The 19,532-nt window shown below is 47.8% G+C and overlaps 1 protein-coding gene across 1 annotated transcript; it reads right to left on the bottom strand.

Annotated features, from left to right (window-relative positions):
* Positions 1 to 17,911: 17,911 nt before the first annotated feature.
* Positions 17,912 to 18,990, bottom strand: LOC122032463. The gene has a single exon (XM_042591749.1). The coding sequence runs from the start codon at positions 18,826 to 18,828 to the stop codon at positions 18,130 to 18,132; it is 699 nt and encodes a 232-aa protein (XP_042447683.1). The 5' UTR covers positions 18,829 to 18,990; the 3' UTR covers positions 17,912 to 18,129.
* Between the last annotated feature and the right edge of the window lie 542 nt (positions 18,991 to 19,532).

The following is a 19,532-nucleotide window of genomic DNA, read 5'->3' as shown; positions in this document are numbered from 1 at the left end:
CCTTTGAAAATGAAAAGGATGATAAGTGTTACTCTTTGAAAGAGTAAAATGTGTCAAAATTTGAGGAGTTAAATCTAATTTAAATTGACACACTAGAGAGAAGCAAAAGTGATGCCAAATTTAGAATTCGAGATTTTCTTATGGAATTAAGGGAAATGTAAACCTTAATCCAAATTGTCACTCTTGGAAAAGAGTAACATGTGGCAAATCTTAAGGAATTATGTTTGAATTAAATTGGCGCAATGTGGAAAAACATAAGAAATACCAAATTGGGATTTTGGTATCTTCTTAGAGTAATTAAAGAAAAATCTAGGTCATAATGTAAGATGTTCACTCTTTGGAAGAGTGAAATGTGTCAAACTTTGAGGTTTTGAACTTAATTTAAATTGACACATTTAGAAAAGGATAAGAAATGCCAAGTTGGGGTTTTGATATTTTCTTAAAAGGTAAAAGGCAAATCTAAGTTTTAATTTGATTTCATTTACTCTTGGAAAGAGTAAAATGTACCATACTTTGAGAAATTTGTTTAAGTTAAAATGGCACAAATTTAGAAAGGAAAAATAAATGTCAAAATTGGGTTTTGGCATTTTCATGGAAAATCATGGGCAATTTAGGGTTAAATTTTGAGTTAGCTAGGGTTAAGAATACTTAGATAGGTAATCTAGGTAAATTTTATTTATGCTAACTTGCCATGTTTTGTTTGCCTATCATATGTCATGACATCATATTTATATTTAGCATTCATATTTTATTATGAAAATACAAAAATACCATGTCATGTCATACATACATTACGTCGCTATAGCTTGCTTTTCATTTTGAAATTGCTTATTTGATGTATGCCATGTAACATCATGCATTACTTTACCCCTTGTTATTTAAGGACAAAATGACATCTATTATAAAATGGTAAATATCCCAACAAGAGGGATTATATCAAGTGGCATCCTAGATGGATGATCATGATTTTTACAATGCTTGATAGAGATGCATGATCCCTTAGTTTAGGCAGAATTAAATATACATCTCACAAAGAACTATAAGGACTTTGTATGTGTTTTTAATACACGCGATACAAGATGTTAAGATGGTGAACTAAACTCAAGATGTTGATCTAGTGCATCTTGTTGAGTTTTAGTTCATCAAAACACATAGTTATGTGTCTTCCAATCATTGGGAAAGCTAACAAGTCATGTGCATTGGAGCCCAAAGAACGGAAGTTGGATATTGGTTTTAAATGATTTCAAAATACTTTTGAAAAACCTCGTGAAGACTATCTTTGATAGTAATCATCATTGGTTAGACACAAATTAGGAGAAAACACTGAAATTTTCAAGAGTTTTCAAATTTGTGTCAATCTTGAAAATAGGAAGTATTTTCATAGAAAACTATTTTTCCTTGATAAAGTATACTCTAAATAATGTCTACATGAGTTTTCATGATGAAAACAAGTATGGTTTGGTTAAGAAAAACCAAAGTGAAGTTTCGGTTGAGGTTAGTTTCATTATTGAATTTTTAACCTCAAAACTTCAAGTTTTGGTTTTCCTAATTATTTAGGAACCCCAAGTCATTGTTGGTGCAATGATAGAAGTATAACCATGTTTTTAGGGGGAGTTATTCCTTTAAAACATAAAAAATCTTTTCCAAGACCAAAAGGCGCGTCCAAATGTTATCATGTATCAAGACACATACAGGTCAGAGGTGTTACCAGGACAAGGGAGAGTCATCCAAGGCCAATAAGAAGGGAATATGCTAGGGTAGTATATAATTATAGCAAGGATGAGGGTGTCCAAGATTAAGGACAAGAAGAAATTAATCAAGACAGTGTCAAGGTTAAGAAGTGAAGGTGAGTTTAGTAGGCTGTCACCGGGGTGCATCAGACCTTAGCTAGTGGATGAGTCACCAAGGGAGATGACTAAGGTTACTAAGATTCCTAAGGTTAGAAGAGCCTTTGGACCCATGGTAGATGTTATCAATGTGCCAAGTGGTTAGGCTGAGACTTAAGTCTCTCAATACAGGGTACAAACGATGTCGTTAAGTCGTTTACGAGATATGAATTGGGTTCATATTGCATGAAAATTAGTTTTTGATATATAGATGCCATATAAACTTAATGCTAGTGATGCATTATGGTTTAGTATGGCAAACACATCAAGAGGAAGCCAAAAACTAGGACTTTGGTCAAGGTTCAATTGAACTTTTAGCTAGTTTTGTGTTTTTGTCAATCTTGGGATTGGTGATAGATATATTTTTATATTTTTCCAAGTAGATATTGATATAATAGACCCTCCACAAAATTTGGGGATTTTGAAGTCTATGGCGCAAGTTAGTTGCGCCGAGGAGGAAGTGCTGATTTTTCACGACGATTGAAGCCATCAATCGATGATTTACGAATCGCTTTAAGCCCTTATAGGTCTTGGATCAGCGGCCGGTGGTACTTCGTACTTCTCAATAGTATTGCGACTCTGCTGATGGCTCGTTGAATATGGGGGAAGGTCTGATTAACATGATTTAGTCATTGTCAAGATTCCAATAATTGGATATTGTTGAGTTTTTTAAGGGGAAAGGTTTGTTTAAGGATGGGAGTGGGAACTACGAAAATCACGGGGGGAGCTTCGCTCCAGAAAGTCATTATTAGAGATAATCCTAACTCGGAAAGCTTAGGGGGTTTCCAGGATTGGGTTCCATGATTAGATGATAGATGTATGTGTTTCGCACTGCATGTTATGATATAACTATCTATTATTGAACTATTCGAACATCGTTGGCGACAGCAAAAAAGGTAAGATTGTCGAGCGTAAAAGATTGGGCTCGCAATCAAAGGCAGCAATTAGGTATGTTATATGAGTGGTTGTCAGAGCGGGCGGTGCAGGAAGTCCCATGTAGGGCGATGGAAGAAGTCGAAGACGAGTTGCGAGTCTTAGTGTAGCCATGTAGTCTTGCGCAAACTTGGTCAAGGATGTAACATGGATGAAGTCCGGCAAAGAGCGCCCAGGCACACAGGACAAGGCCTGACGATGGATGGTCTCGAGACGGGGAGAAGACGCGGACATTGAGAGACGCGGGCGAAGGGCCAGGTCTAGGAGCTTCCGGGCAGGTAGTTGGGTAGGCGAAAGTAGAATGAACTCGGATTGTACTCGGGAAAAAATATTAAAATTGGTTTCGAAGAAGATCGTTGCAGACAAGTAGGCGCATCGTAGACCATTTTTAGCGCTCGCGGCGAGCAGACTTATTTTAGTCGTAATGCTTGGTGGAATCGACCGGCCTTGCCGTAAATTGAATGGTAGTTGCTAGGGTAGCATACTTACACAGGGCGCCGATCATGTATGCAGCGCCGCGATGCATTTGCAGTAGTTAGGGTCAACAGCAATGCTAAAACAAAGCTTGGGAGCTTCTCGAGCTGTAAATTAGACTGAAGGTCTAATTAGTAGTGTACAAGTGTGCTCAAGAGTTTTCCTTGTGTCCAAGAGGTCTGGTGAGTCATGGTGAGGCTCTCACCCACAGGAGTTTGAATGGAGGTCTAGTAATCCAATCGAATGAGATGATAGATCGGACCCAGGGATCATTACACCGAGTGAGTTTTTATCTCCCAACCACGAATGATCGTAGCTTGGTAACTTCATTTCTCTTTGTCTTATATTTTGTTTAGCTTGTTTATTTTTGTTATTCATTTGAAGTAAATAACAGTAACAGGAAAGAGCGAGCGACGCGATTTGGCATATTCACTAACACACGCCTAAAGCAAGCGTAAAGCCCCACCGATGGAGGGGGAAGGATCTGGCGGCTTGGCGTTGGGCGAGAGTAACTTCCCCTCTCGATAGGGACAGCGTGGAACCCCAGGTAGTACACCGGGAGCCTTCACAGGAGGCCGACGTTCCTCGCAGCACGCCTTAGGGCCTCGCAGGGCAACCGCTACTGCTGCTGCTCGACTGCCACTCCTTGATCCGTGAATGAATCGAATCGTCGTCTCCCAGAGCAAGCTGCATCAATTCCCCAGGCCGTCTCGCCTGCAGCACGCCTCGTCTTCGACGTGTGCCGATATCCGACCTTGCGTTTTGTCATGAGCTCACGCTGGTTAATCAATCTGTGGCGGCGTGGCAGGGCCGGCCACTCATAGATCTGGTGCCAGGTTTGTCCCGAGGTCTTTGCTCATGATGGTGGGTGTGGAGATTGATTCAACCGGGACTGCAAGTCAAGGTCCTGACCACGAATAAGGACCCCATTAAAACAAACTATTCAAGGAAAAGAACAAAGGTACACTTTTAGGCCAGACTCGAGAACCTATCCGTTTGAGCTAAGGGCTAATACTACCCATTTTATTCATGCTCAGAGGCCGCAGCCACGCCACATGGCAAGGGGCAAGGCGTGTACAACCCTTTGCCGCGAGCTTCGAGAGCCGAGGATCCTATAACAACGCAGGTGTGAAGAGAAGCCGGAGCAAGCCCGGATGCTGAACTCGGGAGTGGGCCTCGGAGGAGTGGGCTACGACTTTGCTTGTGACGGCTGTGTCCACGAGGAATGGGGGTGGAACGGAGATCGGAGAGTCTCGTGCAGGGGTTGAGGGGGAGCCCGTCTGCAATAGGAGATGATGTTAGAACTGCAGTGGAACCGGCGATAGATGGAAGGGAACAACATCAGTCTCGCGAGACTTGAGACTGTCGCCTCTACTGCCTTTCGGTCCCGTCAGGCGGGTAAGGGCCGCTAGCCCCGAGTTGAGTACAACAATTGGAGCGACGACTGACCCAGGCCAGCCCCGCGATTAGATGCGACCCGTTTCCCTGACTGACCTGCCCGGGGGGCGATCCCTGCATGTCGGGGCTGGCGATGGCCTAGTGCGTCTGGAACGAATAATCCTTTCGCGGGGATCGATCAGTGGCAGAAGGTTTTGCAGGGAGTGGGGTGGAGGAAGTGTCGTGGGATCGCCGCAAGTAGAGGTAAGTGGAGACTTCTCCGGCCGGTCCATATCCGATCGGAGGCATTGTAAGATCGACACGATCTGGGGCTGATCCTCCTAATGTTGTCAAACCGGGAAGGTGACAGCAACAAGCGAGAAGCGAGAAGAGAGAGAGCTTGGAGAAATTAGGCCCAAGCAGAAGACTGGGAGCCGACGGCGGTGTCCATGTATCGGCCAGAGTTTCGTATGGCAAGGATCCAAGCAATCCATGTCGTCATCATCCTTGGTAAGTCAGACATCTCGAGGAGATGCGGCGAAGCAGTTTGCGCGAGCTGATCATGAGCCATTGCAAATTCAAAGGGACCACCATTACCATGTTGACGCGGCCGAGCGGAAGCGATCCATGGACCTAGGTGTAGTATCTAAGCCTAAGGCAGTAGAATCTTATGACCCTAAGCACCAAGAATCAACGTGGGAAAGAAGAAGCAATGACCATAGGAAAGGATGTGGGACGAATACAGATGCTAAAGGTTCGACACGACGACCGAACCCGCAGTAATTTGCAGTATGGGGTGATAGCTAAGAGGACAGGACAGGATCGTTACCGTAGGGTGGTGTCCCAATCCCGTTTGAAGTTTGAGAAACACAGAATGCTCATAACGAGAGGCCAGAAGAGAGCTATGGAGGAATAACACCTGTAGGACGGATGATGGAAGAAGTCAATCGATGAAGCTAAAAGATGGAACGGGACGCAAGTCTCGAGAAAATTAGCTCCAGCGTTGAGTGCTGCTTTGTGGTGAAGGGCCGGAGTGATGATACTTGGGTATGGTGGGAAGTGGGACATTTAAGAAGTGTCGAATGTGTGTGAGAATCACGGTCACGGTTGGAGATCGCCGAGGCTGAGACGCTTCGAAGATAGCAGAGTGGACAAAGCCTCTGAGCACGGAGAAGTATTTCAAAGCAGACAAAAGTGTGCACGGAAGGGTCCCCGGGCGTATGGATAAGTCAATAGAACACGCCGACGTGGCCTTTTGCGAAAGGTGTGGAGAAAAGAAGCAAATCGTGGGGATTAGGTAGACAAGGAAGTCCGCCGATGAGCAGAAACTCAACAATGATTAATCTACGCTACGTACACGAACACACATAAGCGCTACAGTAGAGCGTACGATGCACGGTTGAATTGAATGATGGAGGAATCGAGATAAACAAACGCCAAGATCGTTACACAAAATACCACAAGGAAGTATACATCAAAAGCAAAGCACATAACATGGTTCTAGTTACTTATTACATCTGAGAGAGGGAGAAGGTAAAGTGGGGAGTTCAAGTCGTGGAGCTGTTGTGCTCAGGGAGGCCCTGCCGGGACGCAGGAAGATCCCCACGGAATTGAGCAAGAGGGACTAGAGGCGGCGGGGGAGCTGCGTGATGGAGCGGGAAGGTGTCCGCGGCATGATCCGCCTCAGTAGGATCATCCAAGGGGCAGGGACAAGGCCTCAACTCCTGCCACAGGCGATGAGCAGCACCATGTAAGGCATGTCAGGAAAAGGAAGAACGGGCGCTACAAATAACCAAGGCTTGTCACCATTGCTCAGCCGTATCGCGGCGGCACCATACCGAGGAGTCCTATCACCGCTGTCACCGCTGTCCCCGGCAAGGCCTCTGAAAGCATGATTCACGCCACGGTAGCGTACTGAGTTGCGACGCGGTGCACAGTGCCTGCGAGACTCGCCTGCTGTGTCCTCAGTGACCTCACTTGCCTGAAGAAAAATTTGCTCCGCAAAGATCCCGCGGCTTCATGGGTGGTTTTCGATTACAGGCTAAAGATGCCGCAGCCTGCGCCCCATCCGTAGAGAGCCGATCAGCATCATGTCCTTCTGTGGAAGAGCCAACCCTTGCGGGTGGGGCCAGTATTCTGCGGGCTGTAGCAAGTGCGGTCTTTGGGTTGGATGGTTCGCCGCCCACTGTTCGTTGTGCGTTCCACTTGGGAAGACTCACTCATCACCTTTAAGGCCCTCGATGCCCAGTGGCTGCGCTGAGAAAAGCGTCGCCAACCATCTGAAACCGGAACAGACCGGAGACAGGTGGAAATCATGGGAAGTCAAAGCTCTTCCTGATGCCGATTCATTCTAAGCCATCTGGACTCTGGACCGACTCGACTACCGCTACCAATGACTGTGGTGCAGCAGTGCATGGAGGAAAAAGGAGGTTATGCACACACGCATAAGAAAAAAGGAAAGGAAAGGACTCACTGCGACAAGTGAGCTCAGCATCTGGCTCCGGAGGTCAGTGCCTGGCGTACCGATAGGTTGTGAGCCGAGTAAGCGGGGTTGGCAAGTAAAGCTTCAATCTCCCCAAGGGGATGAGGTGGCGGTACAAGCGACTCACGCCATGCTCTAAAGTCCTGGCTGATGGTAACCGTAGGCGATTCTGTGAGGCCCCCATTCAAGAATGTAGAGAAGAAGTGCACAGGACGAGGAGAGGCCGGCATCCAGGGCCATCAGGAGGTGAAGAAGGCATTTGCTGCATCACGTATCACGCGTGGCAGTCTAAAGAAGGTCTCGGTTCCGCCTGACCTTACGGCTCATCGGCTAGTTGGCCCAAACTGTGGCGGTAGAGCCTGGGAGCCTGTGGAAGGTTGGCGTGAGAAGAAGAGTTGCGGTAGTGAGGTTGAGCGGGACATGAGGAGAAGACCATTTGAGCTATGGCACGCCGAGCAACCATGACGCTAGTGGGCATCTGGAGAAGCAGGCGGCCGCTGACAATGGTTGGACAATGCTCAATCGCTGGGGAGGTGACGACGCGTGGGACATCAAGAGGTGCGGGTCGAGCGGCAATTGAGACCGGCTGATCAAAACCGAGGAATAGAGGGTAAGGTACTTCGAAAAGAGGGAATCTAAGGAATTTTTCAAATTTGAACGACGACGGACAGAAACAGATAAAACGGGACCGTGAAATATACCCCGGGGATAGGGGGGACGTTCACCCTCCTGGCTGAAGGATGGGAGCGACGTTTTTATTTTCTTATTTCGTTTGTTTTATTTTGTTTCTTTTTCGCCGCGAACCATTTCCTTCCCTTCCGATTTCCCCTGCGACGCCGAAGCCCTAACCGCCGGCCACTCAGCGGTTCCCTCCTCCTCTCCCAGGCGTGAATAAGCCCCGGACCAAGGGAAGTCGGCACTTCCTTTCTCCCTCTCCGCAGCCGACTGACCTCCTTCGTGCCCTCGCCGTCAGCGACGCACGGAGCCGTGCCTTTCTCCCTTCTGCCCTAGCCGAATTCCTTCCATCGTCGGCAGCCGAGTTTCTCTCATCAGCCGTCGAACTTGCGTGCCCTAGGTGCTACCGACGCCGACGCCCTCTCCGATCTCCACTGTGCTGCCAGCGAGCTCCTCTCTGCCCTAGCGCCGGCCACTGCCGAGCCTAGCATCCTCTCCCGCCACCACAGCGACGCCACTGCTGCCGCTCGATCTCTTCTCCCCTCTGCCGGTCGGTCTCTCCTTCTCCTCCTTCCCGAGCCGCACCAGGCGCCGCCACCACCTGAGGCTGAACGGAGCAGCGCCTGACCAAGGGTTTCCGGCAGTGGGCTGATACATGATTTTTCCAGCCATTGCTGGTTGCTACCATCGCCAGAGAAGAAGGTCAGGTAATGGTATTGTTAATTTCAGCAGTGATGTAGATTTTTTTGGTATGCTATTGTAGTTCTTGTTTAACGTTGTGGATTTAGGTCTTGCTGTGGAGAAATTAATCGATGACCAGTTAAGGTTGATCAATAATTAGGGTTTTCCTAATTGAATTAGGTATATTGGTGATTATTATTTAGGGTTTTTGCCCTAAATAGTTTTAATTTAGCTATTCATTTGAATTTTAGCTAAATAAAATATACTCGGTATCACGACTCGATCGTGATTGAGCTCAGGTCGCGTCAATTCTTTTCGTACTCGTACTTTTATTGTCGTTGATGACTTATTGTCATCATCTTGATACGCTAGTAATTAAATTATACATACGTTAATATATCATGCTGCTATCATTTTGCATCTTTTTGCTTTTGATTGTATATCGTTTTACCCATTACATCATCTATGGGGGTGATATGCGATTCGGACCCTTCCGCTCGATACCGCGACGTATACATGGCAACTCGGGTCTCTAATATACGGAGTTTATGTTTACGGTAGGGACGCATCATCGATGATCGTGCCGCATCAGTAGATCGGATCTATTCCATCTCACACACTGGAAGGAGCTCTAGACGGATTTATGCCAAAGTCGCATATTGACCGGTGTTGTCCGATATTCGCGTGTGAAGACTTACGGGGGGAATAGATTTCTGATCTGATAACGAATCCGAATCCTCGTGAGGACATGCAGTCCGGACAGAAGAGATAGAGGGACCATGACGATTCATGCGAAACGGTACTCGGTTTCGTACCAGAATACTTGTACTACAGTGCGAGAGGTCTAGCCCCCAGGGGTAGCCACGATCAATGATTTGTAACCACTGCTGCCACGGTGACTTTGCGCATTCGACGGTTGGACTGACGCATTTAGTCGCATAGTTATACATGTTCAGTGTCTCCTGGTTTGTACTTTGACATTGCGTTGATACCCGCTGGTAATTATGGACATGTCACTGAGTACATGATTTTAGTACCGCCGTTGTTTGGTAAGGATGCAGACTCTGATCTCTCGAGTACAGTATTCAGACCGGTTCAGAGTCAGTCGCGTAGGCATGCTGGCGTGACAAGCGGTGTACAAGATTGTGCTTTAATTGTCGAGATTGTTATCCTGTAATTATTTGGGTTGATTTGATTATGTCGTGTCACGAGAGTGAGTTCCACCGCATGGAACCTGCCCGTTTTGTCGCTTTTTCGCTTTTTCCATTGCTCGCATTTTTTAGTTTGCTTTCTTGTTCGTACGGATGTTATGGAATCTTTCGTGATGGACTTTTGTACGGATGGACTACACACACGCTGGATGACAGTAGAAGTAAGTGTGAGTGATACCTGCGAGTAGCTGAGAGCAGAGGCCGCAGTAATGATCGAGTCGATTTTGATTACGTTTATTTTTTATTAGCTTGGTCGTGGTTGTGAAGTACGAGCGAATAGTGTATATAGCGTGACGATTTATTGTTATTAAATTACTGGCCGTCGAGTGGGTGAATGGCCATTAGAAAATACACTTGATACAGCGCGATGGATGATCTATGACAGGTAAATTTTCTCCGGGTGGTCTTTCCTGAGGTCGGCGCGACTTGAGGGCAGTGCTGGTGGACGTCTCCAAAGTGCAAGAAGGAACTGGAAGGGCCTTAATGCGACATGTGAAGGAAAAGACAAGCGCCAGAAGAGCCGTAGGAGTGGCTGGCAGATAGATAACAACTTACCAAAGGGGCCCGCCGGGGCGATCCGATCCGATAAGCATAGGTAAGTATAAGATGCGCTCAAGATCAACTGAAGCATCGACTGCGTAACACCCCATGACATCCTGAACAGAATGTCACCGCAGCGTGCGCAGCATGGTCGAATGAAGGTGGGAGACCGGTTGTCTGCCGAGAAGGCTAAGAAGCCCCGCTAAGAGAAGAGGGAAGAAAAATGACCTCCTTATGAAAAGGCGAAGAACTAAAAACCGGCCGCGTCGCTCGGCGAACCGCCACGCCGGATACCAGATAGGATACCAGATAAGATTTACTAGATTGCCCACGAAATCGTATACACCATTGAACACGCGGGAAGCCACGGCCCATAGAGGCTCTCGAGAGGCTCAGATATGAGCCTTGAGAATGCCCGTCCAGATGCCGCGATGAAAATAAAGGGATGCACGCATCGATCTTAAAGATGACCACCTCTCTGGGAGGGACGGGATGTATTCTGCTGGTCACGAGGAAGCTCGTGCGATCCAATATTGGGTTAGGTTAATTGCTGGGCGCTGTGTCAGTGTCAAATCAGTCTAATCAGATAAATAACGAATTGGGAGGTCCTTACCATCCATCGTCGTGTCATGCGAAGAAGCGAAGAAAGGGTGGGGCTAGAGAGGATCATGCGGAGGAGCGGAGTCATGTGATGGGCTGGACGCACGAAGGACTTAAGCAGACAGGGGCGACGGACGAGGAGAGGGGAGAACGGAGAAGAGAGCGCCGAAGGCATCGAGATGACTTTGAGGGTTTCATGCTCACTGTGCTCGAAAGATATTGGCCCTACCGGCGGTATCTTGTGGTGGAAGTCTTGAGAATGGCGCATTTAAAAGGTGTGAAGGAAGCTGCGGCGTATGAAGAAATAAAGGCAGAACTGACAGAGGTTGATCCGATAAGGCGTATAGAATACCTATTAAAGAGCCAGCGCAATCTGGGTAATCCGGGTTGGTGGTAATCAGGTGTGCTCAAAAAAGGCATCCCCAGAGTAGGGCAGAAGGGACGGATATTTTACAGTCGCAGCGATGATAACCTTGTGCGATGGTCACAGTTATGGCAATGGTGGCCGGGCTATCAGCACTTATGCGAAGGCAGCAGCTGAGAGGCCATCACTATCACACATCCCCGAGGATGAAATGTCTTCACCACACCTGGGGCTCAAGACCGAAGGCGTTTGTACCAAGGTACACTGCGGCCGAATACAGTTCATGTTCCTTCCTCTCGTTCCCATATATACCTATAGCGTCGAGTGGAGCTTGAATCTCAAAGGCAGGCCCAGAAGCGCAAGACAATTAAGCAATTAAGCATGGGGGCAAATGCAAATACAGCGAAGGAGCATGAAGAGCGAGCGAGGAGCAGTCAGGTGGTCCACATGGGACGTCGCGGCGGGCGAGGTCGACCGTGTCCCTCCGGGGTTCACACACTCTATCCGCGTCACAGGTGACCGGAGAGGTCCTGAGTGGTTATCGGTCTCTCCGACCACACCGGCGCACCGTCGATCATTATCCTCTGTCGCAGGTCGGCGCCACCATTAACCGGTCGACCGGTCCGAGCGGTTTGGGGCTAATGGTGCTACTACCGCCCCTAAGCTATACTCCTGACCTCGTCTTGCATCCCTTTTAGGTTTCCTCGCGGCGTTACCCCAGTCGGTTTGTCTCGTCACCGAACTCGGAACTGCCACCGTCAAAAAGTACGTGACGTCCTACCCACTCTCAAAAGCTCTTCGTGCTTCTGTTCCACATCGCCTAAGCCTATTAAGCCTGTCCCCATCCCCTGTGCAGACTCTGACCATATGTTGACCCGAGGCGGTTGTTTACGTAGCTTCCATGCTGCCTCGGTCTTACAACTCTCGTGCTTAATCGCGCCTCTGTGCGAAGTGAGGCTGCGTGCCGAGTTACGCGAGAATAAGTCGTGCTGAGTCGCACACCCGAATCGCAGTCACAGTGAACTAGTGCACTTATGGTCTGGCGCGAGCAATAGTCCGCTCTGAATGCCCATGACGATGAAACCTGCCGTCACACCGCTGAACATGTAGCTTTAGGTCGCAGAGTAGTCCTTTAGCAGTTCGACCGCGATGAAAGAAGTGAGCACGTGCCACGACCAGCCGCGCAACCAGCCTGACCTTTAGGCGGGTGCTCAGAGCCTGCAGCCTTGGCTGACGCCCCTGGAGGTTATGCGATGCATGACCTTAGTGGTAGTTCCCACTGGAATGGTTCTCATTCTTAGTCAGGGTATACTCCAGAGGTTTTAGGCGATGGTCCAGCTCGGTCCGCCTGGTTCGACCTCAAACAATGGAAGTGCATAGTCTCGCTGCCGAACTCTAGCGGTCCTACGAAATTATGAATTGTGACTCCGCACAGGCTGCGTGACTATTGCAGGCACCTACAGGTGGTGGTATGCCGTAGTGCCCACCGCTCTCGCTCCCTTAGTTATGTTAGCAGCGTTTGCGCATGAACTGACCTTAGCGAACGTCATAAGTGGACCTTTTGGTCCCTAAGGGAGGTAAGACCGGCTCACTACGACCTACGGCCCGGTCGATATAGAGCCCTCGTGCCTGGCTTGTCGGCCTCCACGGTCAGGCACTACTCTCGCCTTGTGAGTGTCTCTCGGTAGTCAGCCAGGTATAAGTTTAAAGTCTCGCCTCCACATGATAAGGTCCTACGCAAGCCGGAATAAAGAATAGCCCCGTCCATCACGCCGAACCTCATGACGACACCCCTGCACTCCCAAGAGACTCTCGCCCCCATAGTGAAGTGAAACCTCCACACAACCTAGGGGCCTGAGTAAGTGGAGCTGGGCGATACTGCGAGATTAAGGTCCAGTTAGGCTTTGCTTACTCGTCATGACGAAAGGGGCTCACATCTGGCCTCGCACAGAGCCCTCGTGGAGCTCGGGCCCGATGCACATTAGGAGGCCTCCCCCATGCCCTCGCCTGCGAAGCTTATGCTGCGACGCCCGACCAACACGGGCGACTGAGCTGAGTGCTGCATGCACGGTGCTCGGTGGTTCCCACTGCCCGCGGTCTCACGCGACAAGAGTCCTCAACTCGAAATTAAGTGAGCGGTGGTCACGAGTCCACCTATGCACCACCCTCCTGTCGGGTGTTCTTGTGGCGGTTCGACGGCGTTAGAGTCACAGGAAGTTATAAGGTGAGTGCTGAGCGAAAATGAGCTCTAGTCCGAGGTTGCACTCTCGTATCCGCCACCAAAATTGAGTCGGCTCCCAAGAGATCATCAGACCCTGAGCTCTGGCGGAAGCCAACCTGTGCAATTGGTCAGGTCTCCACGGCAGAGCAACGTGCCGAAATCGGGCGAACCTTGCGAACCTTGCAACCCGTTGCCTATGCCTACTACCTTTCGAGAGATGTGCCTCACCCAAAGTTCCATCCATAATCTGTGTTCTAATATTATTGGATTTATTTTACGTACAAGACGACATAGAATGCCACGAAGAACAGGGTGGACACCATCATCTTCCCAGGTCGCTAATTAACTACTGGTCGAGTTTTACCGCCCGCAGGTAACAGCTGCACACAGCCAAGCACTTACCATCGACTTTATTATCCTAAATACACAAAAAAATCACATGGCCTTGGCATGAGCAAAGGCCAATTTCTAAAAATATGTTTGTTAGATGAGAATTGAAGAGAAGAACGCAACGGAGCCGTTCGGCAGTTAAGTATGGACCAGGCCAAGGCAGATTCCAAGCAGTAATGGCGCGCAGGATACAAATGGCGCCCACCGATAAGGCTTGAATTAACTCAGCCTTCTGACCCGCTTGACTTTTAAGCCATCGGTCCGGGGAGATACACTCTTGGAAAGGACACGAGGGTCGGACATGGCCGATCCGAAAGGAGCGTTCGGACCGCGGCCACGGCTGACCGCCAGCGGCTCACGGCGACTTGCAATCGATGCGATCAGCCTGCGTCGCGGAGATAAAGCTTAGCTTCGGGCGAAGCCGACCTGACAGCGCCTTGCAGTAGCAGAGCGGGCTACTGAATCGGGGCCCTCTTCCTTCTTCCTTCGCCCTTCCAGCAGCGGCGCGGTTGCGATCGGGTGTCTCCATGGAGACGCTACAGGCTGATTAGATCCCGCAGCGGCGCTTTTTGCTTTTGACAACAGAAGTAAGGGAGTGAGTTTATCACCCGGAGGGTGGTTGGTCGAACTCCTAAGAAGGAGGAGGAGAATGCATGTGGTGGTGGTGCCGCCATAACGGCCAAGAACGAACGAAAGGACAGGATGTACAAAAAAGGCGGGCACGGGAGTACTATAGGAGAAGACGGAGCACAACCTTGGCCTTATAAAGAGGAATGAGAGATCATTACTAAGCGGGCTGAACCGAAAGAGATCCTTAAAAAGACCGACACAATGGTGGAGGCGGCGTACACAGGAGTCGCGAAGAAGCGAGGGAAGCGCGCAAGGACGGTTCTTTGCGATCGTAGAGACGCTATCTTTGGGAGAGATACCATGATACAAGTAAGGCGTGCCTAAGTCATGGCCGACCGGTAGGGACTATTGACTCGGGGGGCCGACTGATCGATTAGGGAGGCGAAGGGAAAGGATATAGCCCGCTTGGGCAAAGTGCCAGCGCGCATACACATGTGTTGCAAGTAAGTCATCACCGGCCGACCATCAGTGGACGTAGCGCTGGCGTTGAGCAGAAGCCGGGAGAGTGGAGCCGATCCAGGGGCTTGCGAAACGAAACAAACACAGTGGGGCTTAGAACGAGAGACATAGAGAGGCAGGCGAGCTCTGGCATAGTCAGCAGCATACGTGACTACAAGTCGACCGGCATCTGAGAAAGCTGTCTGATCGGAAAAGGCGACCCAGACGAGCTAGATTCTGCTCGTACGAGGCCAACCGAACTAGAAGATACTAGATAGTCCATGTCTGTGTAGGCGGTCAGGCACCAGTGTATGCGTTCGTACTTGAGCTGAGGGTGGTCCGCAGAGCGGACAAGTCAAGTCGAGTTCTCGAAGCAAGCAGGCTAAGCAAGAGGCGAGGCAGTAGGCCAAGCAGATAGGCGAGTGAGGACATAGCTGGTCGAGTAGGCGCAGGCCAAGCCACAAAGCGCTGCCAGTAGGCGAGGGAAGTACAAAGGCGCAAAGCTAGTGACTATGCGAGCACTGCTATGGAGCTTAGACAGCTGGCGGTGTGCGCGAAGTCTGTCGGTAGTCGCATTGAAAAGTCCTGTATACTGAGAGCTAGCGCACGCAGAGAATCTCAACGAATGGATAATCTCCTACATTGCGCTATTTATACGAGCGAATGCGGTAAGATGCATGAGGGTCTCTGAACATATAGGTTGACTGCCCTGTACATGACAAAACCCAAGTCAAAACCCAAGTATAGGCTACGGTCACTAGGCCGGTCTAGTACGATAAAGTGGTGTCTAGCTGAGACATGCCTGTGAACAAAAGGCCGAGGTTACGCGGATGAGAGGGGGGCACGGGGATACCTCGGTCTGATGATTCACGCTTCGCCACTGTTTCCCATTGGACACTCGGGACTTCGAAGGAGGACTCGAAAGCGCGTGACCTGACCGAGGGCTCGCGTCGGATCCGATCAGAGATTCCCTAACCAATTGTCTAAGAACGATCCTGAGGGAGATCGAGCAGTCGATCGACCCGGGTTCAGCGTCACATCGTGGCATCGGGCTCGCCGACTTTCACATCCAGCGCCAAAGGGTTCAGCTCCCGCCCTGCCGGGATCAAAGACATTTTACAAACTGAGAATAAAATAACAAATCAAGTCATAGCTAACAAAATCAAGGTGCTAAGGTGGCGGCCCTTATGGTATGTAGCAACTGTGATAACCATTTTGGCGCGATGACCCTTTGTTGTGTGCTATGGTGATGCGTACGTGGAGCCACAACAATGATGGTGTGAGTTAGTTGCTCATCTTGAAAGATCGCATGACTAAATCTCATGAGCTCACGGATGCAAATGGAATGGCAGAAAAGAGAAGAAGAAAAAGATTAAAGCTTAGGGTTACTTGATAATTCACTGTCCGCATGTCTTGTCTTTGGAGAGATACGCATAGCATGCAGCAGAAAGATACGTAAATATAGCATAATATTTTAAAATTAGATTTTGTTCCTTGAAAAAAATGTTTGGACTCGACGATAGGGCTAGGCTACCGCTTAGAATAGCCCCTATTTAAATTCACCTCCTTCCCAAGGATGAATGAAGGTAAGACGAGGTATGATTTTCTCCTAAGCGGAGACCTTTCTTCCTCATGCGAGCTTTCTCATTCTTTTATCTTTTCCTCGTGCATCAACGAGCTCCTTTCTCATCCCAATAGTGACTTGATAGTCAGAGGAGTCATGCCGACTCCTACAGACGACTAGACGAGTGTTGACATGTAGGTAGATCATAGGTTTGATCAGGAGATCTGCTAGAGGAGCAAGAAGGAGGAAAAGGAGAGGTCCGAGTACAGAGGACACCATCAATTATTAATCAAAAGATAAATATTTTCTTATTCTTTTAATTTATTAAACTCGTGATTAACCTCAATATCCTCTTAATATATTTTTTTTCTAAATAGTATTTGTCTATGCCTTATCCGGAGCAAATTAGGTCGATCCATCCACTATTTGAGAACTTGGATCACTTATTCTATTTGACTGGTCTTTAAAATATTAAATTTTGAACCGTCTTGCAAGGAAGAAGAAATTGACCTGACGAGTCAAACATATGAAGTTGGGAGATTAAACAGTCAACATACATCCATAGATAGGATTTGAATCCAATTGATTGAACCAATTGTAAGATTATTAAGTGAAATTTCCCAACCCTTTCCTAGAAGTTTGAACACCAACTAGGCTGTTGATCCGTATCATCAGGGAGGAAACATATCCATAAGAGTCCAAAGTAGTTTTTTTTCCCGGGAGAATGATGCGAATGATGCAGCCGTAGGTACCTTAACAACTTTTATTTTCCGAAAATAATCTGTTAAACTAGTTTGAATTTTATTTTTAGAAAAAAAATTGAAAAGTTGTTTAGCAATTTTTATGTCCCATTAATTTCAATATATAGAAAGTAATTTTAAGCTATATATATTTTTTAAGAAAAATGGAGCTCAGTGCAAACATCCAAAATATTTTAAATTGAAAATATAAAATGTCCTTAACTTCTAAATATATTATATATCAGTTTTAAATAAAAATTACTTAGCTTTGATTTCACGTGGGACTATTCATTATTTCAATTTCAAACCCCTTTCCCTGCTCGAAAGAAGAAACGTTCGACGATCTTACATTGAAAATTTACAAAGGGATATGGAGTTTTCGATGGGTTTAGATGGACTGGTGATGGTTTAACAAGCAATAAAAAAAAATGATAATTTCAATTAAGTTTTATTGATTATTTTTGAATGTGATCAATTCAGTGAATAAATTTTTTTTTATCGATTATCAGAATAAATCGAAAAATACATATGATAAAAAAAAAATTCTTATAAATATATCGTAATTAAGATTTGAATCACATATATATATATATATATATATATATATATATATATGTGTGACAGACTAAATCTTCTACCATGGCATCATGACCCAAGGAGCAAGGACTGATTTGACGAGCAACAAGCAAGACCTGGCTGTTGCTAATTCGGATTTCTTATGGTAGTTAATTTGTGGTCGTTACAGTGAACAGCCTAGTTATTTCAACGAATGGCCTTACATTGCATTCAGCATTGATAAATGTTTTTTTGTTATTTTTATCTCAAAAAAAAACTGTCATTTCTAAACAAATTTCAAATTAATTAAGAATATCAATATATATATATTTTTTTAATAAAAAAAATAAGGTAATGGAAGGAACGAGCTAATAGAAAGGGCGGCGATTCCAGCCGTCGAAAAAGCCGAAGAGCTCCGAACGGAACGGTAAGAAGGACCGCCGCGGCCCCTTGGCCGCCTTCCCGTTCACTCCGGGTTTTGGATTTGGGCCTTTGCTTTGTCTCGGACTCCTCTCCAGCGGCGGAGATGAGGGAAATTCAAGGAACATAGACTTCTTCTTCCCGTCACTGTGGCTCCGGCGGCTGAACAAGGTATCCCAAAGCTTCCACCGCCGGCTCGTCTCGGTGGACGTGCACTCCCTTCTCCACTCCGGGGATTGCGGCGCTGACCTCACGGTTCGTGGACGGTACTCCCGCGCCGCGGTCGACACCAGATCGTCCGCCTCGGACGACGACGACGACGAGATCGACCCAGATCTAGAGCCACTCTCCTCGACGAGAATCCGGCGAATGGGGATCTGCCTGGCTGGAGGCTTCGCCGCACTCTCCTCCGACGAATTGAGGGCAAGGGAGCGGTTGAAGACAGGGTAGACGGGGAGGATGCGGCCGTGGGAGAAGAGCTCATCGGCGGTGACGATGGGCTCATCGCGGGCGCCACCGATCGGGAAGGTGAACTCGAAATCGTCCTCGGGTTGAGAGGGCCGGCCTTCATAGCCGGAGCCGGCGGTGTCTGCGAAGGCGGTGCTGGCGGAGGGCCCGAAAGAGTGAGCCGCTGGGCGTTCCATCATGGTGCGTTTTGGGGCTTCCGTTCTGTGCCCGAAGTACGGGGGATTTATTCAGGTGAAGTAGAGATGGTTGCTTGCGGAGGAGTCCAGAGTATTTACTCGAACCACGTGTGTGCCTGCATCATCGCTGTCCTTTCAGAGGTTATAGCTTTTAGAATTCTACTGCATATTCTGCTCATTGCTGCCAAAATTAGTATTTTGGAATCACATGAGGAAATCCATGTCCAATTAAAAAGCAGCAGCGGCAGAACTTCAAGGATTATGCTGACGAATTAGATGACAACGGGACTTGATAATACGTCATTGATTAGGTGTTTAGGGAGAGGATGTGAAGCCGACACCCATCGTATCATTGTTTGGCCCCCAAGGAACCAGGAGCAATTTGAAATTCAGCACAAACTTTGGTCCAAGAAGTTCTTGGAGGCCAAATTTGAAAATTCCATAACAATAATAAAATAGGCCAGACAAAAGTGGTGTCAGCTCATACTGAAAGTTGTTTTAATTTGCAGATCTGTAAGTGTCAAACGGGCTAACCATACCTCGACAGCACATGAGTCATGTTAATGCTTCATTTCTTTTCACCCTATTCTTCTTCTGTTACTTTTGTGTATCCTTGTGATTAGGTGTACGTTCTGATAGGTCAAAATATCATCTGAAATTAGATTTATATTTTAGGTGTTGATACTGTCGGGAAGCGATGAGGATGG

The sequence above is a fragment of the Zingiber officinale genome, chromosome 11A (genome assembly GCF_018446385.1).
Source record: "Zingiber officinale cultivar Zhangliang chromosome 11A, Zo_v1.1, whole genome shotgun sequence".
Taxonomy (NCBI): domain Eukaryota; kingdom Viridiplantae; phylum Streptophyta; class Magnoliopsida; order Zingiberales; family Zingiberaceae; genus Zingiber; species Zingiber officinale.
Note: the sequence above shows the minus strand (reverse complement) of the source record. Positions and strands in the feature narration are given on the sequence as shown.

What these genes read in the sequence shown, in the direction of transcription:
- LOC122032463 (XM_042591749.1), bottom strand. Translation starts at nt 18,828, where the DNA reads ATGATGGAACGCCCAGCGGCTCACTCTTTCGGGCCCTCCGCCAGCACC.